Raw genomic sequence first — 25,202 nt, 5'->3', positions numbered from 1 at the left:
ATAAAGCTGAGAAAGAGAAGAAAAGGAAGGCTATAGGAGTCACATATTAAAAGTGGAAAAAGAGTAAAAAATATAGGAAAACAAAACAAAATCATATTTGAAATGATTATCTGTCTAAAGATTTAGTGGCTTATACCAAAGGGCAGATGTCCTAGGAGTTCTACTCCAGAATCAAGGGCAATTTTTTTATAGATACAATAAAAGCAAACATTAAATTACTTTTACAAAATACCTAAATTTCTAGCTTGTCTACACTCATGGCCCAAGATATCCACAACTGGTAAGCCACCTTCTAGCTTTTTCACACAGGAAAAAAAAATCAGAGCTTTTTGGGGCTTATGGGTTAGAACTGGGGTATTTCCCATGATGAGTGCCATGAAGTAAGGAGCTATGGAGAAGAGAGACACCGCAATGCCCACTGGAAGGAAGGCTGGTCTTTTTAGATTCAACTAACTAGGCAGACTCACAAGATGATCCCAGCCTTCACCATGCTACTCAATGGAACTTAAGACAGGAAACACAGCTTGCCACCAGGGTAGCATCAACCATCTCTCTTCTGTGGCAGTAGTCCTAGAAGTGGTCTATGCAAGTATCTACAGAGCCACCTAGGAACTAGTCTTTGACCTTGCACAGGCTGCATAGAGGAGCTGCCTTAACATAGAAGCCTCAGGAGCCAAAATATCCTATAAGAGCTCTACATACATAACCTTCAGGGATCCTATAAGAAACATGCCCAAATACATGGTCACTACATTCAGGGAAGCCCAAAAATATGGCTTTCTACCAACCAAGGATCATTCTTCTTTTTATTTTTAAAATTTATTTATTTGTTTGTTTGTTTATTTATTTGAGAGAGAGAGAGAGAGAGAGTAGAGGAGGGGCAGAAGGAGAGAGAGAGAGAGAAAGTCTTAAGCAGACTCTATTTTGAACATGGAGCCCAACGTGGGGATCCATCTCACAACCCTGACATCATAACCAGAGCTGAAATCAAGAGTCGGATGCTGGGACACCTGGGTGGCTTAGCGGTTAAGCATTTGCTTTCAGCTCAGGGCGAGATCCTGGAGTCCCGGGATCAAGTACCACATCAGGCTCCCTGTTCTCCCTCTGCCTATGTCTCTGCCTCTCTCTGTGTGTCACTCATAAATAAATAAATAAAATCTTAAAAAAAAAAAAAAAGATGCTTAACTGACTGAACCACCCAGACACCCCAAGGATCATTTTTGATAAAAAGAACGTTGCCAAGTAAGAAAGCAGGTTTAATCAGAACTGGAAAATCAACTGAAGGCCAAATTCTCATTAAAAATTGAAGGTTTTGTTGACCCTTTGCCCAGAGACAATCAAGCTGATCAAAGCAGTAGTCAGTAAGCTGGAAGCTGTGAGAAGACTGCATCCTTAGCTCCTACCTTCATGCCTATCCTAAAGCATATTAGTTGGTCAGAAATATTTTAGTACAAGGATGGTCCCTTTAAAAAGCAGTATCTGGGGTGCCTGGGTGGCTCAGTCAGTTAAACATCTGCCTTCAGCTCAGATCATGATCCTTTGGTCCTGGAATCGAGCCTCATGTCAGGCTCCCTGCTGGACAGGGAGTCTGCTTCTCCCTTTCCCTCTGCTACTCTCCCTGCTTGTGGTCTCTCTCTCTCTCTCTCTCCTGTCAAATCAATAAATAAAACTTTTTTAAAAAGCAGTATCTTCAACCTTTAATGTCTCTAACCTCTCCTAGGTTGACAAGGATTCTAGAGAGACCCTCATCTCAGGCTGAATTGCAATATATGCTAAATATCTCTTTTGGTGTATGGATCATACCTGGATTAGTTCTCCCTAATGTTCTTATTACTGTTATCACTTCTCCCCTACTCTACTTCCCAAAGCCCCACCCCCAGAATAAAATTAATGAAAAATTTATTTTTCATCCAAACACTCATACTAACATGCCAATTTTGATTTATTTTTAGTGCAAACTCCAGGACCTATTGGTAAGTTGTATATATATATATATATATATATATATATATATATATATATATATAATCAACGTATATATGTTACTCAAATTCGTAATAGGCAGCGTAACATTTTTCTAATAATAATTATAGTGGTCTATCGGTATACATTATACAAAGTGTTCCAAAGCAAAGATGAAATAGAATCTGGGAAAGGACATAAGAAACAAGAACGAAGACAAAGGAGGATGGCCAAGAGAGTAAAAAAAAGTGACAGAAGAGAAAAAAGATGAGGAAAACGGAGGTAAAGGAATATAACAACGATTTCACTTCAAACACCCGTAGTAGTGAAAGGCGAGCATCAAATGGTTTGTCTTCCAACTGAAACAGGATTACAAGTCTCCTGGAGGACAGTCTGATCTTATGGCAAGGATATAGTCCAATAAAATATTTAATTCTGAAGATTGGGATTTAGTAATTCTGGGAAGCTAACTGCTATCTAACTGCTCTCCTTTGGAAAACCTCAGTGGTTTGTGTGTTTATCATGTTCAACAACCAGAGTAATTTATGTTTGTTTCTATTTTTAGTGCAATATACTGGGACCAGTGGTAAGTCCCTTATCTATCTTTTTCCTCTGGTGTTCTTTGATCTTCTACAGTGTATAGAGGGCCTGTCCCCTGTCCCAAATGTATGTATTACTATAAAGACAACAGTTTTATACATGTTTTCATGCACCTCAGTTCCTATTTGCTGGGAGTTCTCCAGGATTGTGTTTTGTTTTTTTAGGAAAAAAGTAAGAAAATGTCCCCAGTAATGGTCATAATGCCTTCTGTAATAATGTAGAATTTTCTGAAGTAACAGAGAAAGAAAGAAAGGGTAGCTTTCGCTTCTGAGGTACTTTGTAGTTCATAAAGAGCCTACTCAAAGACAACAGAGATAATGAGTGTAAAGAAAATGAAAAAAAGGAAAGCAAATTTTAAAGATAAATGTAAAAGAAGGAAAAAAATCAAATTTAAATAGACTGAGGTCTTATCAGTTTTCTTCCCAGTTTCCTGGGTAAAGTATATCAGGGAATACTACTAAGGATCTAGTCACACTGAGTTCCCCAATTTTCTCTCCCAAAGTCTTCTCTTTCCTCATGTCTTATCCTGCCCACTTACCCCAAACACCCAACACACTCACACACACCCAGACACACAGAGCTTCAGGGAACAGGATATGATGGTAGGTGGGCTGCAATTACAGGAACTGGCAGGTGCATCAGGCAACTACAAACTATAAGTGAAAGAGTGAAGGGTAAGCTCATATTGTGATTAGCTAGGGCAAAACCAGTGTCAAATTCCAGAATATCAAACAAACCTCAGGCCATTGGAAATTCTGAGAGTGCAAATTAAGTGACAGCATTCCAAAGTTTAAGCCAAACAAGAGGATACTATCAGAAAGCAAATCAGATGTACTCAAACATTCCTTCAACTAGCTGAGCTCCTGTATCAGGAACTGAACTGAGGCTTGGGGATAAAGTCATGAAGAAAAGAGATAGATTTGGTTAATCTCTGGTGCCATGGAGTTTACAGTTCTACAATATCTTGGGGAAAGGAACTCAAAACCTGGAAAGGGCAGGCAGTCTCCCACACAATCATACTATGATCATTAAAACTGGATGGTGCCTGCCCTAAATGCTGGTTCTAAATACCTTCCTTTGTGAATAAACATGATCCATCATTTATCCCCTATCCACCTAAATTGGAGCCTCCTTTTTAGGTACTCTTAATTATCACCAAGACGTACAGCCTTGGAAGTTCTTATAATTCTTATAAGGGAGAAATCATAAGTCTGCTCATCTCAGAGGATCTCACTGGGCCTAACGGAAGGGTCTCATCTGGCTTAAAGTCCCCAATTAGCTACCATGTGCTTGAGAATCCATATGGGTACATGGATTCCATTTCCCTTTTCTCCCCTGCTTAATTCCCTCTCCCTATGTGTAAACACTTAAAACATACAGTAATGTATAACTGAAAATTGTAGTACATGTATTCCTTCCTAGCTTTCCCCTAAATTACAGATGATTTGAAGAAAATGCAAAATATACTAGTTATTTCTTTTTTTTTTTTTCTTATTTACTTATTCATAGAGAGAGAGAGGGGCAGAGACACAGGCAGAAGGAGAAGCAGGCTCCACGCAACAAGCCTGATGTGGGACTCGATCCCGGGTCTCCAGGATCACACCCCGGGCTGCAGGCGGCGCTAAACCGCTGTGCCACCGGGGCTGCCCTAGTTATTTCTTTTTAATTAACAAAAATGGGTGCTCCAAATAGGACTACTAAAAAAATTTTTTTTAAAGGTGGGAAGAAAACTTTCAAATTAGCTAAAAGGTTAGATAGGGAAAAGAAATAAATGAAAATGAGAATGACAAAAGTACATAGAAGTACATAGAAGTACAAGCTTAAGATATTATGAACCTCTAGAAATTTCAAGCATTTATTCCCCTGGAAGGACTGGAAAGGAAGGACAGCTACTCTCCTGCCCCAGACAAGTAGAAGCCGGTCTGAGAATGTGAAACACAAAGATGGGACCTAAATCAAGACATTGCACTGAGCTATGTGCAATGAGCTAGGGAAACAAGAGTTCCCTGCATCTTCTCTGTAGTTACTCTTCTCAAACCATCATGGGAGAATTGAGTTCTCTTCATTCTACACACCCTGATTTCTCCCTTTTCTTTCTTTACCATTTTTCCACCAGCTGAAACTTCAGAAACGACTAGTAAGTTCCATACTTGTTCTTAAACAGTAGTTGCCTTTGGCTTCCTCCAGGTCTGGAATCCTTTGCTTCTATCCTGTGGGTATAGATGTTCATGTTTCTCAGTCTCTTGCTTATTCCATTACCTGACTGCATCCATCCCAATGAATGAATGAATGAAGTGGAATACAAACCCTACTTGATAACCCTACTTAATATTAAGTATTAATATTAATACTTAATATTACATGAAAATACCAGAGGAAACTATCTGATGCTTATTGTGACTTGTCAACAAGGGTGGGGGGAGAACATTTGTATGAATGAATGAAGTTTGCACAGAATAGAATAGGGAGTAGAAAAGTAAAAGCAGCACAGTTTAAATTAGCAATCTCCTATAGGACTTTAAGCAGTTACCACTCACTGCAAAAAGGGAAGAGATAAATCATCTCTCTTTCCTGAAGGCTCTCAGAGGAAGCAGGAGACAGAATCCCCTAAGGCATGATGGCAACTGTTCTCCAGCACAGTGCACAACAATATCTATAAGGGTTTGATCCACCCTCCATGAACATTTTTGATATTCCCTACCAAGAAAAAGAATTCCTCTTTCACCAGCCTTTCCATGCTTATTTTTTTCTTTGTTTTTCAGCTACAAGATCCTCTTGTAAGTTTGACTATCTCCCTTCATGATGGAACTCAATTATCTCCAGCAGTGTCCAATGGATCCACTTAAACAAAAATTTATCCATCCATATTGGGATAGCAATAGCTTAAAGCTCCTATTTCCCTGACCCTTATTTTTCCATTACTTAGAATTCCACTAGCTTATTAATAAGTTTTAAAGTGTTTACTGAGTCACCTAAAAATTAAAGAGCAGAGAAAAAAATTTCTCCATGGTTTAAAGATTGTCAGGGACTTTCCATATAGAAGTAGAAAAAATGAACAGGAAAAACAAAGATACAGATAATATATCTGTTTTCCAGGTGGGTTATCTACATGAGCAATTAGTAGGTTGTTTATTTGTCTCTGCTGTGCATTTAACAATGTCTAGCAATGTCTATTGGAATTTGACTTCCAGTACAACAACTTGCAATTCCTATTTTCTTAACTTTTGCTTCTCCATCAACCTGAACACACCAGATGATTGTAAGTTTTCTGGAAAGTTCAAATACTCCTGATCAGAAAAACTTTTCAAGCAGTTATGTGACTAGAAAAGTTACCGATAGAAAAAAAAATGAATAGGGGAGTAAATAAGCAGGGGGCAATAAGAAGTCTTTCTGCTTATTTTTCAGTAGGATCAACACCTCAGACAAACAGTAAGTCTGTATGTTCATTTCATTCTCTGTCATGGGGACTGATTGGTTTTTAGTGTGGTCCAAGAGTATCTATTTGGCCATGTTGGCATCCAAAGAGTTTGAGGTACCTCTTGGCCACTTGCTATTTCATTATCAAAGTCCCTCTGGGTTATTAATAATGTACTAGAAAGTTCTAACACTACTGATTTATATAAACAAGGGAGAAAAAAGTTTTGCTTAGTTACAAAGACCACCAACAAGAGGCTGTCTACAGAAAAGGGGAAAACAATGGAAGAGAAAGAGGGGGATCAGAAGTTTCTAAAACAGTTTTTCACTTGGACTTCCTACTCAGTCTGTTTTTCTACATTTGAATTCCAAGATATCTGAGGAAAATTTCCCTAGCCATTTGGGATTTTAGAGGCTTGAAGTTCCTGTTTCTTAGACATCTCGTATTCACACCACCAATAATTCTCTTAGCTTTTTAACAATTATGGAAAAAATTCAAATTCCACGATTTGCATAAAAAATAAAGATCAGAAGGGAGGGTTTCCCAGCAGTTAAAAATGACATGTTACAAGATATTTCACAAATTGAAAAACAAAATGAATGGAGAAGAAAGGAAAAGGAGATAATTTTCTCTGTTCTGTTTTTCAGCCGGATCAGTTCCACCTGCCCTCAGTAAGTCCTTCCATGTTTCCTCCACTGTGGGGTCCTATAACTTCTTTCCCCAGCTGTCCTGGGGTTTCTGGGCATGGGTATGTATTTCCTTAACCACCTGCCTTCCCATGGCCAAATTTCATGGTTACTAATGCTTTTTGAAAAGTTAAAATCCTTCAATTTATATTAAAACTAAATAAAGACCAAAGGGAACATTTTCCCTATTGTTATAATGACTTGATAAAAAAGAACTCTCCAAACTAAGAGGAAAAAAAGAGTGGGAGAGAAAAGGCTTGCAAAAATACTTCTCTTTCAGCTGGCCCACCACTTTCAATGCCCAGAGGTAAGTTCAGTTTGTTTGTTTTTTAAATTCTTTTTTGTTGTTAATGTTTTCTATAAGGCCTATGGACCTGTTCCTGCCCTACTCATTTCTAACTCCTGTGCAGTAGCCTAAGATTCATAGCTGTCACCTTCCTTTGCCTTCTGCTTATCCTGTGAAGTAAACATATTTATTTAATTTCAAACATTTGTTTACTTTGCATCTCCTCAGTGATAAGAACTATATAGGTGATTTAACTACATCATTTCCCATTTGATTCTTGGAGTAAATCCAAGACCTCTTGGACCTTGTACTTCTTTGCAAGTGCTAAGAAACCAGGGGCACATACTTGTCCAAGAACACAGTTCACTGAACCATAATTTGAACCAAGAGCTGTGTTACTACCAAGCCTCTTCCCCCACACAAATATGCTTCCCTAGAAGGATACTTGTTCCTTTCAAACAATTACTCACTGATACCTAATTTGTTTTTTTAAGGTGTGCCCCTGCCTCCCATAAGTAAGTATTATATCTGTTTCTCCACTATGGTTTTCTGGTCTTGAAAGTCTAAGTGACTTCATTCTGTTAAAGTGATTTGAGTTTCTCATTGCTCTCTTGCTTCCTTACTATACAGCTTCCCCTACATTATAGATAATTTAAGAAAATACTGATTAAAAGAAAAGGAGTTGAGTAGCAACATGAACAACAAACCCTGAAAATATAAATAACAGAGGTAGGCAAAATTTTTGAGAGACAGACAGGAATTCCAAAATGATGTTTAAATGGAGATAGACCTTTCCTCAAAGCATGCTTTCTTCTTATGTCTACTCAAGTCCTTCCCTCAGAGACACCAGTGGAAAATATTAGATAATACTATATTTTTTCTATTTAAGAAAAATTACATGGATTTCTCTTTGCTTATTTTTTAGTGATTTCACAGAGAACCTCAAGTAAGTTCTTTACTTATCAATCTGTCAAATGTGAGACTTTTCCCAAGCACAGATATTCTATTTCTAAAGGGCACAAAAGATTGAGATTCATGTTTCTCATATTTTTTTGTTTTCACATTACCCAAAGTCATCCAGATTAGAACTGCCAGATAATCTTTTTAATTCATAACTGTAGGAGTTCCCATTACTTATTAACTCAATTTCCTAGGAAACAGACCAACAGTAACTCAGTATTTAAGCCAGATCAAGTACTGACAATAATGATCTTTAACATAGAATTCATGATACCACCTTTCACACTATGTCCTAATTTTCCATAATTTAAATCTGGTCCTCATACTTGTGTTACAAATGATTTTTATGTAATATCAATATCCCTTGAGGTTCCTCAGATTGAAAGTAAATTACATTACTATTAAAGCCCAAAGTTCTTGTCAAGACTACTAATTGAGTAGGCAAGGCACATCACCTAGGAACAGTGGAAAGATCATGTACAGTCTAAAAAGGGTAGCTGCTGCTCAGTTCTAGCCAATTTCTCCATGCAAGAATGCAGATCTAGACTTGCCAAAGCATCTGACTTAATCCAGATGTTAGATAAAATTTCCCAATTTTTAAAATATGATATACAACTGGATCACCCTAACAGACTGCTTATACACCCCTCTATTTCCAACTAAACACATTCTGATTATATTTTTATAATACTTCTGAATAACTGCAATAATGTTAGGACACAAAGATTGGTATCTGAGGAGGGAGAATTGAAACTGTTAACATAGACATTCTACATGTTCTTTCTGAATCCTGAACAAGGAGGCTGACTAACTAGTCTCACTGCCAGATGAAAATACTGAGTCAACAGGGCCAATGGTGTAGACCCAAGGATGATGCTGGATACATCAGATGTCCATGTTTGGGAACAAGCCCTGTAATTGGGAACACCTGAGTTCAGCAGAAGGCACTATCGGTTTTGCAGATGGAAACTATAATCCAGAACTAAAAGTGAAGAATTTAGTGTTCTTTTCAGTGGGGACACCAGAAAGGGTGGGATGAAAGAGATTTTAAAATCCAAGACTCAAGAGATTAGGAGGAGATAAACAGGTATCTAAAGGAAATAAGAATACACTAACTTCTTTCGGGCTGGCTTGGTTTTGGCTGCTATATTTTTTTTATTATTACTATTAAAACTACACAGCTAAACTTAAGCATAAATAAAGAGAGGCAGGAGGGTAGAATGATTTCAGAACCTAGCATGGTGAGAACTGGAATTGAGACTCCCTGAGCAAAGCTAGAAGCAAAACTTTCCTGTTTGTCCAAGGAAAAGAACCAAAATATCTTCGCCTACCTGTCATAACCATGAAAACGGAGTCACATGCAGACTCCATCATGCATCTGCATGTAGGACACCAGACCTACATCTGCTCAGGGCTCAAAGCCCTGCTGGAAGTGTGCCATCCATGTACTGCAGGAATCCCAAGCCAAAACAGCTGAAATTTGGTTTGGTGATGCTGTACCCTGATAGCTAAGGCAACAGCAACCACAAAACTCCCCACAAGAAGGGAACCAGCACAGAATATTCACAGGATAAAACATCCACAAAGATAATTCTCAAAGAATAAGAGACTACGAAAAAAAATTATGAAATGTATGAGGAAACTCAGCACCACATGAATGACATAAGCCACAACAAATTGGAGAATTTCAACTCATAGAAATATAGCTGCAGCAATCTGAAGAGGACTAAAAAAATAAATTTTAAATATTTTTTAGAAGATTTATTTATTCATGAGAGACAGAGAGGCAGAGACATAGGCAGAGCGGGAAGCAGGCTCCTCATAGGGAACCCGATGCAGAACTCGATCCTGGACCCCAGGATCACGCCCTGAGCTGAAGGCAACTGAGCCACCCAGGCATTCAAAATTTTAAATCTTTAAAGACACTAATTCATTTAACAAAAATATATTGGGTGCCTATTCTAGGCCAGGTATTACACTGAGAATATAATAGTGGGGGGGGAAAGCCACTGCATTCAAGAAGTATATATTTTGAAATAAAAACAATCAAATAACAAATCAATATATATCTTTCAGATAAATGCCATAAAAAATATAAGCATAGTAAGAGAAGAGACTAGAGAAAGATGGCATATAGAGAGGAAAAAGAGTGTTCCAGGCAAAAGAACAAGGATGTAGGGTCTGCTGTAAGGATGCATACTCTAGCCTAGAGAGATAAAAAGAAAGAAGAGGGATGATAGGAGATGAGGTCAGAGAAACAGGGGCCACACATTTGAGGCTTGTAGCCCTTGGTTAAAATGGTAGATTTTACTCTACCTATAATGAAGGTCCACTAATGGGTTTAAACAGGGAGTTATGTCTGCTTCATAATTTCATAACAAAGGCTACTATGTGGAGGATTAACTGGGAAGACATGGGCAGGAGCTCAAGAGAAGAAGTGATCAGAGTGGAGGTGGGGAGAAGTCTTCACATTCCATGTATTATTAAGGTAGAACCAACAGATTCTTCTGTTAAGTCTGTGAGTTTAAATGGAAATGAACTAAGGGTTATTTTCAGGTTTGGGGCCAAAGCAACAAGAAAAATGGGGCTATCTACCAATCTAGATAGACGGGAAAAAGGACAGATTTAGAGGCAATCTTGACCTCAGTTTTGCACTTGTGCAAAACACTTGGACATCTATGACTAGTTTATTAAAAAGTTTGCACTCAGTAGGTTACAGGCAGTCTCTTCCCTGTATATAACATTTGGGGTAGAACCCATAATTCTCTAGTCATTGTAAATAATTAAAAATCTGGGACGCCTGGGTGGCTCAGCGGTTGAGCGTCTGCCTTTGGCTTGAGGCATGATCCCGGGATCTGGGATAGAGCCTCGCAACCGGCTCCCTACGTGGACCCTGCTTCTCACTCTGCCTGTGTCTCTGCTTCTCTCTCTCTCTCATGAATAAATAAATAAAATCTTTTTAAAAAAATAAATAATAAATAATTAAAAATCCTCCAACCACTCCTCTTGAAATACTCCATTTTAGCAGTCAGTCTTAAGCCCGCTGACTCAGAATAGGGAAGAAGTGTAGTCTCCTTCTCCTTTCTGTCCGCCTTCCTTGATTACGGTTCCCACTGAGCTGAGGCTAGAAAGATGAATTTCACTTCATTAAGCATGCAAATTACCTTCTCTGTTAGTTGCAGTCCTTTTTTCTGAGGACGAGACTGGTTGCCTTTCAATGTTATTTAGAGTAGGCAATCAAATGTCTTGTAGAATTTATGTTGAGTTCTTTGATGGAATCTGCAAGAACTTGCCCAGTTCTGAGGACTCTACTGCACAGTCCCTGATGTGAGAGTACTAACTCTAGTATAGCCTATTCTGGAGCCCCTCAGTTCACTCCTCACAGTATATATACCTCATAGTCTGTTACTACCGTCACCTATTTGGTGACGGTAGTAGCATGAAGTTGAGTAAGATACCAACTCAAAAGTTCAAGGTTGGATGTCCTCTTTTTTTTTTTATGTCTGTTTTGCTTTATTTTGTTTCAAGATTTTATTTAAATTCATATTAGTTAACACATAGTGTAGTATTAGTTTCAAGGGCAGAATTTAGTGATTCATCCCTTGCATATAACACCACCCAGTGCTCATTACAAGTGCCCTCCTTAATGTCCATCACCCATTTACCTTATCCAGCAACCCTCAGTTTTTTTTCGTATCATAATATATGTCACCTTTTAAAATTTGAATTTAAGTAATTAACATACAGTGCAATATTGATTTCTGGAGTAAAATTCAGTGATTCATCCCTTACAATGCCCAGTGCTTATCATAACAAATGCCCTCCTTACTACCCATTACCCATCTAGCCAATCCCCCATCCACCTCCCTCCATCAACCCTCAGTTTGTTCTCTATCATTAAGAATCTCTTATGCCTTGTTTCCCTCTCTCTTTTTTTTCTTTACCCCCTTTCCATATGTTCATCTATTTTCTTTCTTAAATTCCACATATTAGTGAGATCATATGGTATTTGTCTTTCTCTGACTGCCTTATTGCACTTAGCATAATACATTCTAGCTCAATATATGTTGTTGCAAATGGCAAGAATTCATTCTTTTTGCTGGCTGAGTAATATTTTATTGTGTATATATACCATATACTTTTTATCCATCCATCAGTCAAAAAACATTTGAGCTCTCTCCATAGTTTGGCTATTGTTGATAATGCTGCTATAAACAGCATGGTATACAGGGTGCATATATCCCTTCAAATCTGTATATTTCTACCTTTTTACTAAATACCTAGATAGTGTAATTGCTAGGTCACAGTGTAGTTCTCTTTTTAACATTTTGAGGAACCTCCATACTGTTGTCCAGATTGGCTGCACCAGTTTGCATTCCCACCAACAGTGCAAGAGGCTTCCCCTTTCTCTCCATCTTCACCAACAACTGTTGTTTTTGTGTGTTGTTAATTATAGCCATCCTGACAGGTGTGAGATGGTACCTCATTGTAATTTTGATTTGTATTTCCCTAATGATAGTGATGCTGAGCAACTTTTCATGTGTCTGTAGCCATATGGATGTCTTCTTTCGAAAAGTGTCTATTCATGTCTTCTGCTCATTTATTAACTGGATTGTGAGTTTTTAAAGTTCTTTGTAGATTTTGGATACTAACCCTTTATCAGATATATTGCAAATATCAGATATTTGCAAATATCTTCTCCCATTCTGTAGGCTGTCTTTTAATTTTGTTGATTGTATCCCTTGTTGTGCAGAAGTTTTTTTATCCTGATGAATTCCAATAGTTCATTTTTTTGTTTCCCCTGCCTGTGGTGATGTGTCTGGTAAGAAGTTGCTATGGCTAAGGTCAAAGAGGTTTCTCCCTCTGTTCTTCTCTATGATTTTGATGGTTTCTTGTCTCAAATTTAGGTCTTTCACCCATTTTTAAAAAGATTTTATTTACTTATTCATGAGAGACAGAGAGAGAGGCAGAGACATAGGAAGCAGAAGCAGGCTCTCTGAGGGTAGCCTGGTATGGGACTTGATCCCAGGACCCTGGGATCAAGATCTGAGTTGAAGGCAGACACTCAACTACTTAGCCACCCAGGTGCCCTCCTTCATCCATTTTGAACTTATCTTAGTGTGTAGTGTCAGAAAGTGGCCCAGTTTCATTCTTCTGCAGGTAGCTGTCCAGCTTTCTCAATACCATTTGTGGAAGAGACTGTCTTTTTTTCCATTGGATATTCTTTATGGCTTCATCAAAGATTAGTGACCATATAGTTGAGGTCCATTACTGGGTTCTCTATTCGGTTCCATTGACCTATGTGTCTGCTGTTGTGCCAGTACCATATTGTCTTGATGACTACAGCTTTGTAATATAGTTTGAAGTCTGGAATTGTGATGCTTCCAGTTTTGTTTTGTTTTTTTTCTTTTTCAGAATTGTTTTTGGCTACTTGAGGTCTTCTGTAGTCCCATACAAATTTAAGGATTGCTTGTTCTAACTCTGTAAAAATTGCTGGTGGTATTTTGATAGAAGTTGCACTAAATGTATAGATTGCTTGGGTAATATAGACAGTTTAACAATGTTTGTTCGTCCAATCCATGAGCATGGAATGTTTTTTCATTTCTTTGTGTCCTCTTTCATAGATGTTCTATAGTTCTCAGAGTATAGATTTTTTACTTCTTTAGTTAGATTTATTACTAGATAAGTTATTGTTTTGGTGCAATTGCAAATAGGATCGATTCCTTGATTTCCCGCTGCTTTGTTTGGTGTATAGAAATGCAACAGATTACTGCACATTAATTTTATACTCTGTAACTTTGCTTAATTTATGTATAATTTTTAGCAATTCTTTGGTGGAGTCTTTCAGGTTTTCTATTTAGAGGGTCATGTTGTCTACAAATAGTTTGACTCCTTCTTTGCCAGTTTGGATGCCTTCTATATCTTATTGTTGTCCAGTTGCTGAGGCTAGGACTTTCAGTACTATGTTGAACAACAGTGGTGAGAGTGGACATCCCTGTTGTGTTCCTGATCTTCAGGAAAAAGTTCTGTTTTTCCCCATTGAGGATGATATTAGCTGTGGGTCTTTCACATGTGGCCTTTATGATGTTGAGGTATGTTCTTTTTATCCCTATTTTCTTGAGAGTTTTTATCAAGAAGGGAGACTTTACTTTGTCAAATGCTTTTTCTACATCTATTGAGAGGATGATATGGTGCTTGTCCTTTCTTTTATCAATGTGGTGTTATCATGTTGATCAATTTGCAAGGTGCTAAACCACCCTTGCAACCCAGGAATAAATCCCACATGTTTGTGGTGGATGAGCCTTCTAATATACAGTTGGATTTAATTTGCTAGTATCTTGTTGAGAACTTTTGCATCCAGGTTCATCAGGGATATTGGTCTATATTCTCCTTTTTAGTGGAGTCTTTGTCTGGTTTTAGAATCAAGGTAATGCTGGCTTCATAGAATGAGTTAGGAAATTTTCCTTTCATTTCTATTTTTTGGAATAGTCTCAGAAGAATAGGTATTAACTCTTCTTTAATGTTTGGTAGAAGTCTGCTGAGAAGCCATCCAGCCTTGGACTCTTATTTTGGGAAATTTTTGATTACTGTTTCAATTTCTTTGCTGGTTATGAATTTGTTCAGACTTTCTATATCTTCCTGATATAGTCTTGGTCATTTATATGTTTTTAAGAACGTAACCATTTCTTCCATATTGCCTAATCTGTTGGCATATAATTACTCATAATATTCGCTCATAATTGTATTTCTGTAGTGTTGGATGTGATTTCTCCTCTTCCTTTATGATTTTATTGTTTGGGTCCCTTTTCTTTTCTTATTCATAAGTCTGGCTAAGGGGTTATCAATTTTGTCAGTTCTTTCAAAGAACCAACTCCTAGTTTTATTGATCTGTTCCATCTTTTAAAAAAATTTTTGTATCATTTATTTCTGCTCTAACCTTTATTATTTCCCTTCTGCTAGATTTAGGTTTTATTTCCTGCTCTTTTTCCAGCTCCTTCAGGTGTAATGTTAGGTTATGCATTTGAGAGCTTTCCTGCTTCTTGCGAAAGGCATGTATTGTTATATGCTTCCTTTTAGGACTGCCTTTGCTACATCCCAAACGTTTTGGACTGCTGTGTTTTCATTTTCATTTGCTTCCAAGTATTCCTTAAATTCTTCTTTAATTTCCTGGTTAACTAATGCATTCTTTATTAGGATGTTCTTTAACCTTCATATATTTGTGGTTTTTCCAATTTTTTTTCTTGTGGTTGACTTCAAGTTTCATAGCATTGTGGTCTGAAAATGAGTGGTATGATTTCAGTATTTTTGTATTTGTCGAGGCCTGATTTGTGACCCCGTATATAATCTATTCTAGAGAATGTTCTATGTGCACTTGAAAAGAGTGTGTATTCTGCTGCTTTAGGATAAAATGCTCTGAATATATCTTTTAAGGCAGTCTGGTCAACTGTGTCATTCAAAGCCCTTATTTCCTTGTTGCTCTCCTGCTTAGATGATATGTCCATTGCTGTGAGTGGGGTGGTAAAGTCCCCTACTATTGTTGTGTTACTATCAATTAGTTTCTTTAAGTTTGTTATTGATTTATATATTTGGCTGCTCCCAAGTTAGGGGCATAAATATTTAAAATTGTTAGATCTTCTTGCTGGATAGACTCCTTTTTTAAAAAGCTACAGTGCAAAAAAATAAAAAATAAAAAATAAAATAATAAAAAGCTACAGTGCCCTTCTTAATCTCTTATTAGTCTTTGGTTTAAAATCTAGTTTGTCTTATATAAGTATGGCTTCAATGCCCATTCAATCCTTCTGAAGCTCAAGCCTCCTTGCTACAAGAAAAAAGAAAAGAAGACCTGTTGCTCTACTGCATCCTCATCATTGGGCACTGTTCCTTCTCTCCAATTTTCTTTTCCTAATGCTCAAATAGTCATAAACAAATCAGCAAATCTACTTTGAAGACATTTACCCAAGTGATAAGTTGCTATACATCCTGTCCCACAGACATCCCAATCTTTGCAAGCAAATCTCTTGAAGTCCTTCTCATTTGCTTTCAGAAAGGATATCAGTATGCCTTCCTCCCCCACAACACTTTTCCTTAGTCAACTACTCACAACTCTGAAGATTGCCTTAAGTCTCCTTCCCCTTAGAGTTGTTTTCTTATTTAGATTGAAAGGAAAGACACATTTGGTACCAGAGAACTAATTTAGACACCATTTGTTAAGACCTGAGAGAACCAGATATGCATTTGCACAATTCTAGGAATCCCTCCCCATTGTGTCTGGGAACACAGACTTCACAGCTATGCCAGTCTCTTCATGAGGGATTGTCTCACTTCAGCTGGGTCAAGAAGGAGATGGGAGGTTATAAACTCTTTTTCTCAAATTTTTGATACTAATTGTCAATTTGGGGATAATAGGAAAGGGCCCCCCTCAACATCTTGTTCCCCATCCAAGCATATACTGTGTATCTAAAAGCAATTAAATATTTGAGTCTGAAGCTACTGGGAGAAGTCAGGTAAAGTATAAATTTGACAGTGATCAGCACAATAGTTAGCATTTAAAACCACTAGACTAAATTAGATCACCAATTAAAGATAGATGGCTAAGATTGAGCTCAAGAACATCAATTTTGAGGTTGGAAAGAAGAGAAATATCTGATAAAGTATATGCCAAAATATTGGCATAAAAATATCTGGCATATAAAGTAAGCAGAAAGAAAAAAAAAAAACAAGGTGAGAGTGTCATAGAATTCAGAGTATTTTAAGATAGAAAGGATGAATGAATGAATAATTACATTAAGAACTGCTGAGAAATAAAGTTTTGGACTGGGAATTGATCATTGGATTTTATAAGACAGAAGTCATCAGTAATCCTGATAGGGTAGATGGGAACAAAAGCCTAACTGGAGACGTTAAGGAGAAAATTTTTATTCTCAAAGAAAATTTTCATTTTCTTGAAAGATAAGGCAGATAATACAGCATATAGCATATAGTGGAGCTAGTATAGCATCAAAGAGGAACTAAAGGCTAGAGTTTTGATAAGTCTTGGCTTCTCTAAAGGGAAATAAAGGAAAGACTATCCATAAAAAAGATAAAGAAAATATATTTTTTAAGGTATTTCGGAAAAAGAAAAGGTAGATAAAAACAACAAAGCTTAAATCTTAGAAATGAAAAACTGTTACTGAAATTGAAGCAATAGATAATTAAATGATATTTTAATATTTATGGTATGTAAATATATAGTTGTTTCAGTAATAGTTAAGTATTATACTAATCACATCTAAAAAGAGTAAACTGGAAGATAGAACTGAGGAAATCTCTCAAAAGAGTACACAGAGATGAAGAGATTAAAAATATTAAAGAAAAGAACAATGCTTGGGTGTAATGAGAAGGTCATGTGTAATAGGAATTCAGAGAATTCAGAGAATTAATACCAAGTAATATTTTTAAGAAATAGTAATTAACAACATTCCAGTAGAAAAGAGATTTAAATCCTCAAATCAAAAGCATCCACTGAGGACTAGAAGTATATAACTTTAAAGCAATTCCTGTTCCAAAGAATAGGAAAGAAATGAAATCTACTTCAGCTTATTTTATGATGTTATGATTCCTTGATTTCAAGGCAAGGCAACAATTGTATAAGAAAAAATGCTAAGGGGTGCCTGGGTGACTGAGTCACTTAAGCGTCTCCCTTGGACTCAGGTCATATTCCCAGAGTCCCAAGATTGAGCCGCATATTGGGCTCCCTGCTCAACGTGTAGTCTGCTTCTCCCTCTGCCCCTCCCTCTGCTCGTGCTCTCTCTCACTCTCTCTCTCAATAAATAAGTAAATAAAATCTTTTTTTAAAAAATGCATAGACATCTTTTACCTAGAAATACAGATACAAAATCCTAAACAAAAGGTACAATGATACACTCATCATAAACACAGTGATATTGAATTTTAATGCCTCATAACCAGGATATAAATTATAGAAAATCTATCAATAAATTTGCTAAATTCATAGATAAAAGAAGAAAAAAGTATGATCATTTATAAAGAAAAAATATTTTACAAGATTCAACACAGAATCCTAATCAAAACTCTTATTAGCAAGAAATAAAAAGTTCCTTAAAAGGGAATAGATAAGAACATACTTGGGCACCCCGGGTGGCTCAGCAGTTTAGTGCCGCCTTCAGCCCAGGGCCTGATCCTGAAGCCCCCGGATGGAGTCCCGCGTTGGGCTCCCTGCCTGCTTCTCCCTCTGCCCCTCTCTCTCTCTCTGTATGTGTCATGAATAAAATCTTTAAAAAAAAATCCTTAATCTAATAAAGGAGATTTATTCCTTTATCATTCTAAAAAACAAAATTGTAGAAGCGTTGCCATTCAAATCAAAATCAAGAACTAGATTACTACTCCCGGGGCACCTGGCTGAGTGTCTGCCTTTGTCTCAGGTCATGATCCCAGGGTCCTGGGATCGAGCCCTGCATCAGACTCCCCACAGGGAGTGTACTTCTCCCTCTGTCTCTGTCTCTGCTTCCCTGTCTCTCATGATTAAATAAATAAAATCTTTAAAAAAAGAAAAAAAGATTACTGCTACCAATTTATACCAGCCTGTGCAGCAAAACAAAAATAAGAGTTATAAAGACACAAAGAGAAGGGAGATGTTCGTTATTATTCTCAGACTATTGATTATTTGCATTAAAAAACTACAAAAAAATGAACTACTAATACTTAATATAAAGTCAGCAAAGTTGCTAAATGCAAAAACAACACTGAAAACATTTTTATGCCAGCAACAACAATTTTGAAAATGTAATGTGAAAACAAAATTATACTATTCACGAAAGAAACAAAACTTACAAGAATAAACATAAGAATAAACCTCTAAAAAATGTATTTTCTTCTAGGGAAGACAATTTAACTGAGAAGTCAAATGGAACACCTTGTTTTTAACCTAGCCAGTTCAGCAATTTTGCCTGAGTCTTGATATTACCGGAGATGGAAAAAATCTCGTATCCTGAAATAAACTGAAAGAGAATATGGGGAAATGAGGCAGGTAGGGGAAAGGAAAGGAGAAGAAGTAAGGAGGAAGGAAGAAAGGGTGGGAAGGAAGGAGGGAGGAAAGACAGGCCAACCATCTAAATGGTCTTGTCTACTCTTACATTGATCAATATACTGGGTCCTAAAATAAAACCCAAAGCCCATTTGCTCTATATTGCCAGCTCCCTAATAGAAATAATTTAAGTGTCGACTTTTACAATGCTGATATAGACAGATATATAATGACTGTTGTCAATATATAATTATCATGCAGAATTCATTTATTCACTAATGATAATAATGAGCAAACTGACTATAACTTTGTAGATTGCAATAGACATTACTATGTCTTTTATTCTGTGAGCCAGTTCTGAATCATGTCTCCCTGAAAGCATGACAACTTAAAGAGAGAAAGAGAAAATGTTTCTCAGTATTTACTATGCCTCCAGTTCTTGACAATACCTTTTAAAAACATAAGACCTGAATAAATAGATAAACCATTTTCAAAGATAGGAAAATTCAATAACAATATGCATGTTAATTCTCCTCTCAACCAATTTACAATTCAATAAAATTCAAATAAAAATCCCCAAAAGGATTGTTTTCAAATAAAAAAGATTCATATAAAAAAGAAAAGAAAATATTCATATAATTCATATAAAAAGAAATTCATATAATTATATAAAATAATCCATTTAAAATTTTATATAAAAAAAGAAAAAGAAAAAAAAGAATCTAAGAAGAAATAGCATATTTACAAACATAGTGTTCTCAAGAGGGAAGGCTCACCCTAGTTATTTCATTTGATTATCAAGTCGTTTTAAAAAGAATACTGATTGAACACATGTGGTCTTAGCACAGGAATAAACTAATCAGTGGAAGTACACTAATCAGTGGGGTTAATGAGGAGTGGCATTAGTAAAATTGCAGCAACAAAATTTCTAGCACTTGTCTGACCCAGGAACATCAATTTGAATAACTATCCATGTGCAATAATATCTTCACAAGAGCCAAGGATTCCAGATGAGAGGCTATAGAACCTGGGTAAAGCGCAGAAATAAGAAAAGACCCACTGAGGAAGGTAGGAGGGATAGATTCATATTACTCATATCACCCCTCTTCCATGCACAAATGGTCCAGCACAGAGAGATACAATTATGGGAGGAGAGTCCTCAGCTCACTCTGGCATGTACTGGTTGAATCCTATGGCATCAGGCTCCTGATGAACTCACATGAATCAGATTCCCCACTTATCCCCAAGGCTCCAGGATAACCTTATCACCAGGCCATTTCCCCCTCAGCCCCAGCTGCCACACCCACTCCCATGAAGACAGGCTCCAGCCCATCCTTGTATGAGACCAAACTCCACAGACTCAGATGCTGGGAACAGCCCAATGGTTACCAATGCCTGGTTGGCAGCTGTAGACACAGGATCTAGGTCTGTCTGAGCTGAGCCAGGTCACAATCCCTTCATCACAGACTCAAGGACCAGGCCCACCATAGTGAACACAGGCCCCAGGCTTGACCCAGCAGACCCAGGTACAAGGCTGGTTTCCATGTACCCAAAAATAGGCCTACCTACCTGCTAATCCAGGAACCAGACCTACTTTCCCAAAAACTCTAATAGCAAGCTTATACATGGCCCAAGAGGGCAGACCCAGAATCTCTTATGGCCTGAATGCCAGAGAGTTTTTCCTGTCAATTTCAGTCTGTAAAGACTAGAAGTGGTGCTTACTCCCTCAAATGCAGATGCCACCACAAGGCCACAAAAATCATAAATGATCAAGGAAATATGACTCCATCAAAGGAAACTAATAAAAAATCCAATGACTGACCCTAAAGAAATGACAATCTATGGACTATTGGACAAGATATTCACAATAACCCCCTTAAAGAAATTCCATGAACTATAAAACAGACAAATGAAATTATGGAAACAATGCATCATATTGCTGAAGGATCGACATATATATGAAAGTACCTTCAAAAATTATTGGATACACACTGAATGCATAATTGAGGGAAGAAAATGAACCCGGGGTGGTTCATTTCAAGTCAAAGGGTTTTCAGCATCCCTATATTATTTTCTTTCTTAGAAGAAAAATTGTGAACAAAAATGACAAATGTTACATTATAGATCGTATGATTATTGATTTCTGAGGTATTATTATTTTTTACAATATCTCAAAATAAAAAGAAAGCAAATGAGACAATAATACTGTAAAGTCCTAAGGACCTAGGTGATCATGGCAACATTAGCTATGGATCACCAATATGTCCACCTGTAAAAGATCCAGCCTCTCTTGCAATGTATCTTGGTCCTCCAAGCTCTGAGAATCTCTCAGAGAGTCATGACACAATCTTACACATTAGTCTACCAGAACAAACTTCTGGTTCCTCTTATTTTATTCACTGTCCATGAGGCTATTTGAAGGAGCCCCACTTACTTCCATGAGTGATGCCGTTCTTTATCAAGGCGCTGCCTTCTGAAAAAAACACTCATCTCAAAGTGTCTTGGGGTGCTGTGTTCAATGAAAAATTGAATTTTCATACTGATACTTATAACCTGAGCCCCAAAATAGCAGCCTCACAACACTACTTCAGTGAAATTGCTGCTTAGTCAATTGTGAACAAGAATACACATACACACATTTTTACCCACTGAAGGAATAGTTTTCACCATTATTGCAACCCAAATTCATACTTAGAAAACAATTTTCTTCTGTGTGGTATTTTCATTTTTACATGTATTTTGATTGCTTGGGGTAATAGTGTATCAGATAACTCCTTTTCAAATCTTACTTTGTCATATTATCCCTGCTTTGCTTTTTCACACCTAGCCCTTTCTAGTGATTCTCTAGAACAAAAGAACAAGCTGCCCCAAAAATTTATTATTTCACCCCTATGAAATAAAAACAAAAAACAAATAAAACCATTGAAATTATTTTTCCTAGCCTGATCAAATTTTCAAAATCTTACAACTAAAAATTTTCTAGAGTTTAGGCGCAGAATGTCATACAGTCACCCCTCTCCCAGCAATCTCTTTTGCTCACCCTCATGAATCTTGTAGCAGAGATCACTGCATGCCTTCATATGCCCCATCCCTGTTTCACTTATAAGGCACAAAATCTTCCTCGTGGTTGCTTGAAGAGAACAGAGGGAAAGGAGGAGCACTCTGATGCTGGCTACAGTAGGGAGAATCTCTTTCATGATTCAGTAAACATTTGTTAAGTACCTGCTGTTGCAGAGACCATGCTAAGTGTGGAGTTCAATGAAGAGGAAATAAAACCTACTCTCACCAAAGTGACAGAGTGGGCAATTCAAGTAAGGAACCATGGTGAGGACTGCAGAGACAGAGATTGTGGGTGAAGACTAGAAAAGTAAAATGACAAAGGAGGACCAAGAAAGTAGCTCAACTAAAATAGAGTGGGATATGACACATTTCCTGACTTCACACAATCAGGGATCTAGAGGGAAAAAGGAAAAGTGAGCTCCATCACTAGCTCAGGATCCTTCCTTCTAGAACATTCCCAAGGCAAAGTGGTCCCTGCTTAATAATCCTTTTCACTATTGTTCAGTGTGTGGTGTTCATCCTAGAATGACATCAGTGAAAATGTGTTTCTGTTTTATCAGACAACCACACTAATTTATTTGTCTTTTTTATTAAAGCAAGACCAGAGAAATCTAAGAGTAAGTTCCATGTTTCTCTCAATTATATTGTTATAAATGTTTTTTTATGGTATCTAGAGGCCCTTTTGTGCTCTGTTTTAATGTGAATGTATCAAGATTTAAGAGTTATATTTCTGACTTTGTGCTTCATCAATATTGTAAGCATTCCTCATCTTCTAATTTTTTGTTTCTCTATTCCTATTTCCGGTAGTTTGTTCCATTTTCAACTATCAATGTTCATTTGAAGGCTATAATTGAAACTAATTGGTACTTAATATGGTACCAAATAAAATTTATTTGGTAATTACAATGTGCCAGGCACTGTACTCAGGGCTTTATATACGCATATACATTATATCAGATAAGTATTGTTATTGCTATTACAAAGAGAATGACATAGTGAGACTAGGTAAGTTGCCTATGATCCCACAATTATGAGCAACAGAGGCTGGAATTCAAATCCAGACTCTAAAGGTCCAGCAGTGCCTCCATCCCAGTCAAATGGTGAGACATATGGTCATCCAGCCCTAAGACAAGTATGTTTATAGGAAAAAAAGAAAACTTTCCCAAATTGACATAATGAATGGTAATTAGCAAAGCAAGAGTCATATGAATGGTCATGATAAACCAATGCCATCATTTCAAAGAAGTCATGGGAAGAGAGGAATAACAATAAGAAAACAAAATATAAGTGACTTAAAAATCTTACCAGTCAATGAACAGTTTGAATTAGCAGAGAAACTAGAAGGAAGAAATAGCATCTCCCAATGATTCCACTCTTAACCTTTCTTTCCAAAAAGGCACTCAAATTAAGAGGGCATTAGCATAAACCACATCTTCTTTATCCACTCATCTTTCGTTGGACACCGAGGCTCCTTCCACAGTTTGGCTATCGTGGCCATTGCTGCTAGAAACATCGGGGTGCAGGTGTCCCGGCGTTTCATTGCATACTCAGCTATTAGAAATGACAAATACCCACCATTTGCTTCAACGTGGATGGAACTGGAGGGTATTATGCTGAGTGAAGTAAGTCAGTCGGAGAAGGACAAACATTATATGTTCTCATTCATTTGGGGAATATAAATAATAGTGAAAGGGAATATAAGGGAAGGGAGAAGAAATGTGTGGGAAATATCAGAAAGGGAGACAGAACGTAAAGACTGCTAACTCTGGGAAACGAACTAGGGGTGGTAGAAGGGGAGGAGGGCGGGGGGTGGGAGTGAATGGGTGACGGGCACTGGGTGTTATTCTGTGTGTTAGTAAATTGAACACCAATAAAAAATAAATTTAAAAAAAAGAGGGCATTAGCAGAACAATCTGAAGATATTCTCACATCATATTGAACTGATTCTAAATACAGAATTTGGTGGTCCCTCGAAGTCCTATTTCTAAAACTTCTAGCATAAAGTTTGAGAAATAACTCTGCTGTTCATCCAGAAATCTTTCACTCACTTATTTGATTTCTTTTTTGCAGTAAAACAAGAAGAGCCAGGTAAGTTCTATATCTTATTCATCAATTCTGGGGTTGGCTCCACTAGTCAAATCCTTTTCTGAATATGAAAGACCTTAACATTCAATCTACTTGGATTGGCTCTACTGATATCAACAAAAAACATTTTCAACTAAATATAAAGTAGAAATGACAGAGAAAAATGGGAAAACACATAAGCAATAAGAGAAGGGAGTAGAATGAAAATGGAAGCAAAATTTGTAGGAAATGAGGCTTTTCCAGCTCTGTGGTATTTCAATTTCTGAAAGAAACTGCATGATAAAAGGAAAATGAAACTTCTTTGCCACTTTTTCAAAATGACTGTGTTACTATTGGAAAAGAGAGACAAAGTAACTCATGTCAAAGGTCCAGAGCTTGCTTTCCCTTTTCATTCTAGAAATTCCTATCTGCAAACAGTAGCAGTAAGACTATTGTCAATGTCAATTTTGTTATCAGTGTCAACCTATACTAACAATTTGTGTTTGGATTTTAGCCCATGTAGCAGTACCTATCAGTAAGTTTCTTTTCTTTTCATAAATCTGGTACAAATTGGGATCCCAAAGTAAGGAGATAATTTTCCTAACTGACCAATTCCATTCCATGCTTGTATTTATAAATATTTCCTCTCCCTCTTGGCAACTTGCTGGGTTGTTAATTACTCAACAAAGAATAAACATTTCACTAAGAGAATAAATATAAAAGAAGCATTTTGTTTTCTAAAAACAACTTCAAATAGCTTTTAATGATAAATAAAATTTGCCATACAGCTAACAGGAAAAGATATATAGGGTGGGATATCACAAATGTGGAGGTACCAATAAAAGAGGATAAATCAGGAAGATATCTTAGGTGTAAGGACAGGAAAGAAAATAACTGCAATCAGCATTTAAATTTGCTATTGTTTAAAAGTTCTCTGCAGGATTTAAATCCTCCATACTAGATGAGAAAGAAAAACAATTGGCATAAGCACTTAAGTTCTAGCCTACTCTGCCTTTGTACTAAATTGAAATATAAGGAACCCAGTTACATCAGACTGAAACTACTTTTGTACCACAAAAGAAATGCTAATCCCTCTTATTTCATCATGGATGTTTTTATTTGGGGAGGTTTGGGGTCTTCCAAAGA

General features: G+C 37.0%; 1 protein-coding gene across 24 annotated transcripts in view; it reads left to right on the top strand.

The window, feature by feature from the left end:
• The window catches only part of TSBP1 (testis expressed basic protein 1), a 199,985-nt gene that overhangs the window by 37,930 nt on the left and 136,853 nt on the right, over positions 1–25,202 (top strand). For 5 of the 24 annotated variants that reach the window (XM_038553656.1, XM_038553677.1, XM_038553676.1 and 2 more), the window contains exons 18-29: positions 1,953–1,973; positions 2,528–2,548; positions 4,679–4,699; positions 5,325–5,339; positions 5,968–5,991; positions 6,625–6,648; positions 6,944–6,970; positions 7,444–7,464; positions 7,875–7,895; positions 22,589–22,609; positions 24,063–24,080; positions 24,571–24,591. In XM_038553656.1, coding sequence (XP_038409584.1) covers positions 1,953–1,973; positions 2,528–2,548; positions 4,679–4,699; positions 5,325–5,339; positions 5,968–5,991; positions 6,625–6,648; positions 6,944–6,970; positions 7,444–7,464; positions 7,875–7,895; positions 22,589–22,609; positions 24,063–24,080; positions 24,571–24,591 — 255 coding nt within the window. The remainder of the gene's footprint in view (positions 1–1,952; positions 1,974–2,527; positions 2,549–4,678; positions 4,700–5,324; positions 5,340–5,967; positions 5,992–6,624; positions 6,649–6,943; positions 6,971–7,443; positions 7,465–7,874; positions 7,896–22,588; positions 22,610–24,062; positions 24,081–24,570; positions 24,592–25,202) is intronic. The other 19 variants (XM_038553664.1, XM_038553660.1, XM_038553663.1 and 16 more) reach the window with 14 other exon arrangements.

The sequence above is a fragment of the Canis lupus genome, chromosome 12, assembly GCF_011100685.1.
Source record: "Canis lupus familiaris isolate Mischka breed German Shepherd chromosome 12, alternate assembly UU_Cfam_GSD_1.0, whole genome shotgun sequence".
Taxonomy (NCBI): domain Eukaryota; kingdom Metazoa; phylum Chordata; class Mammalia; order Carnivora; family Canidae; genus Canis; species Canis lupus.
This window is presented reverse-complemented; position numbering and strand designations above follow the sequence as displayed.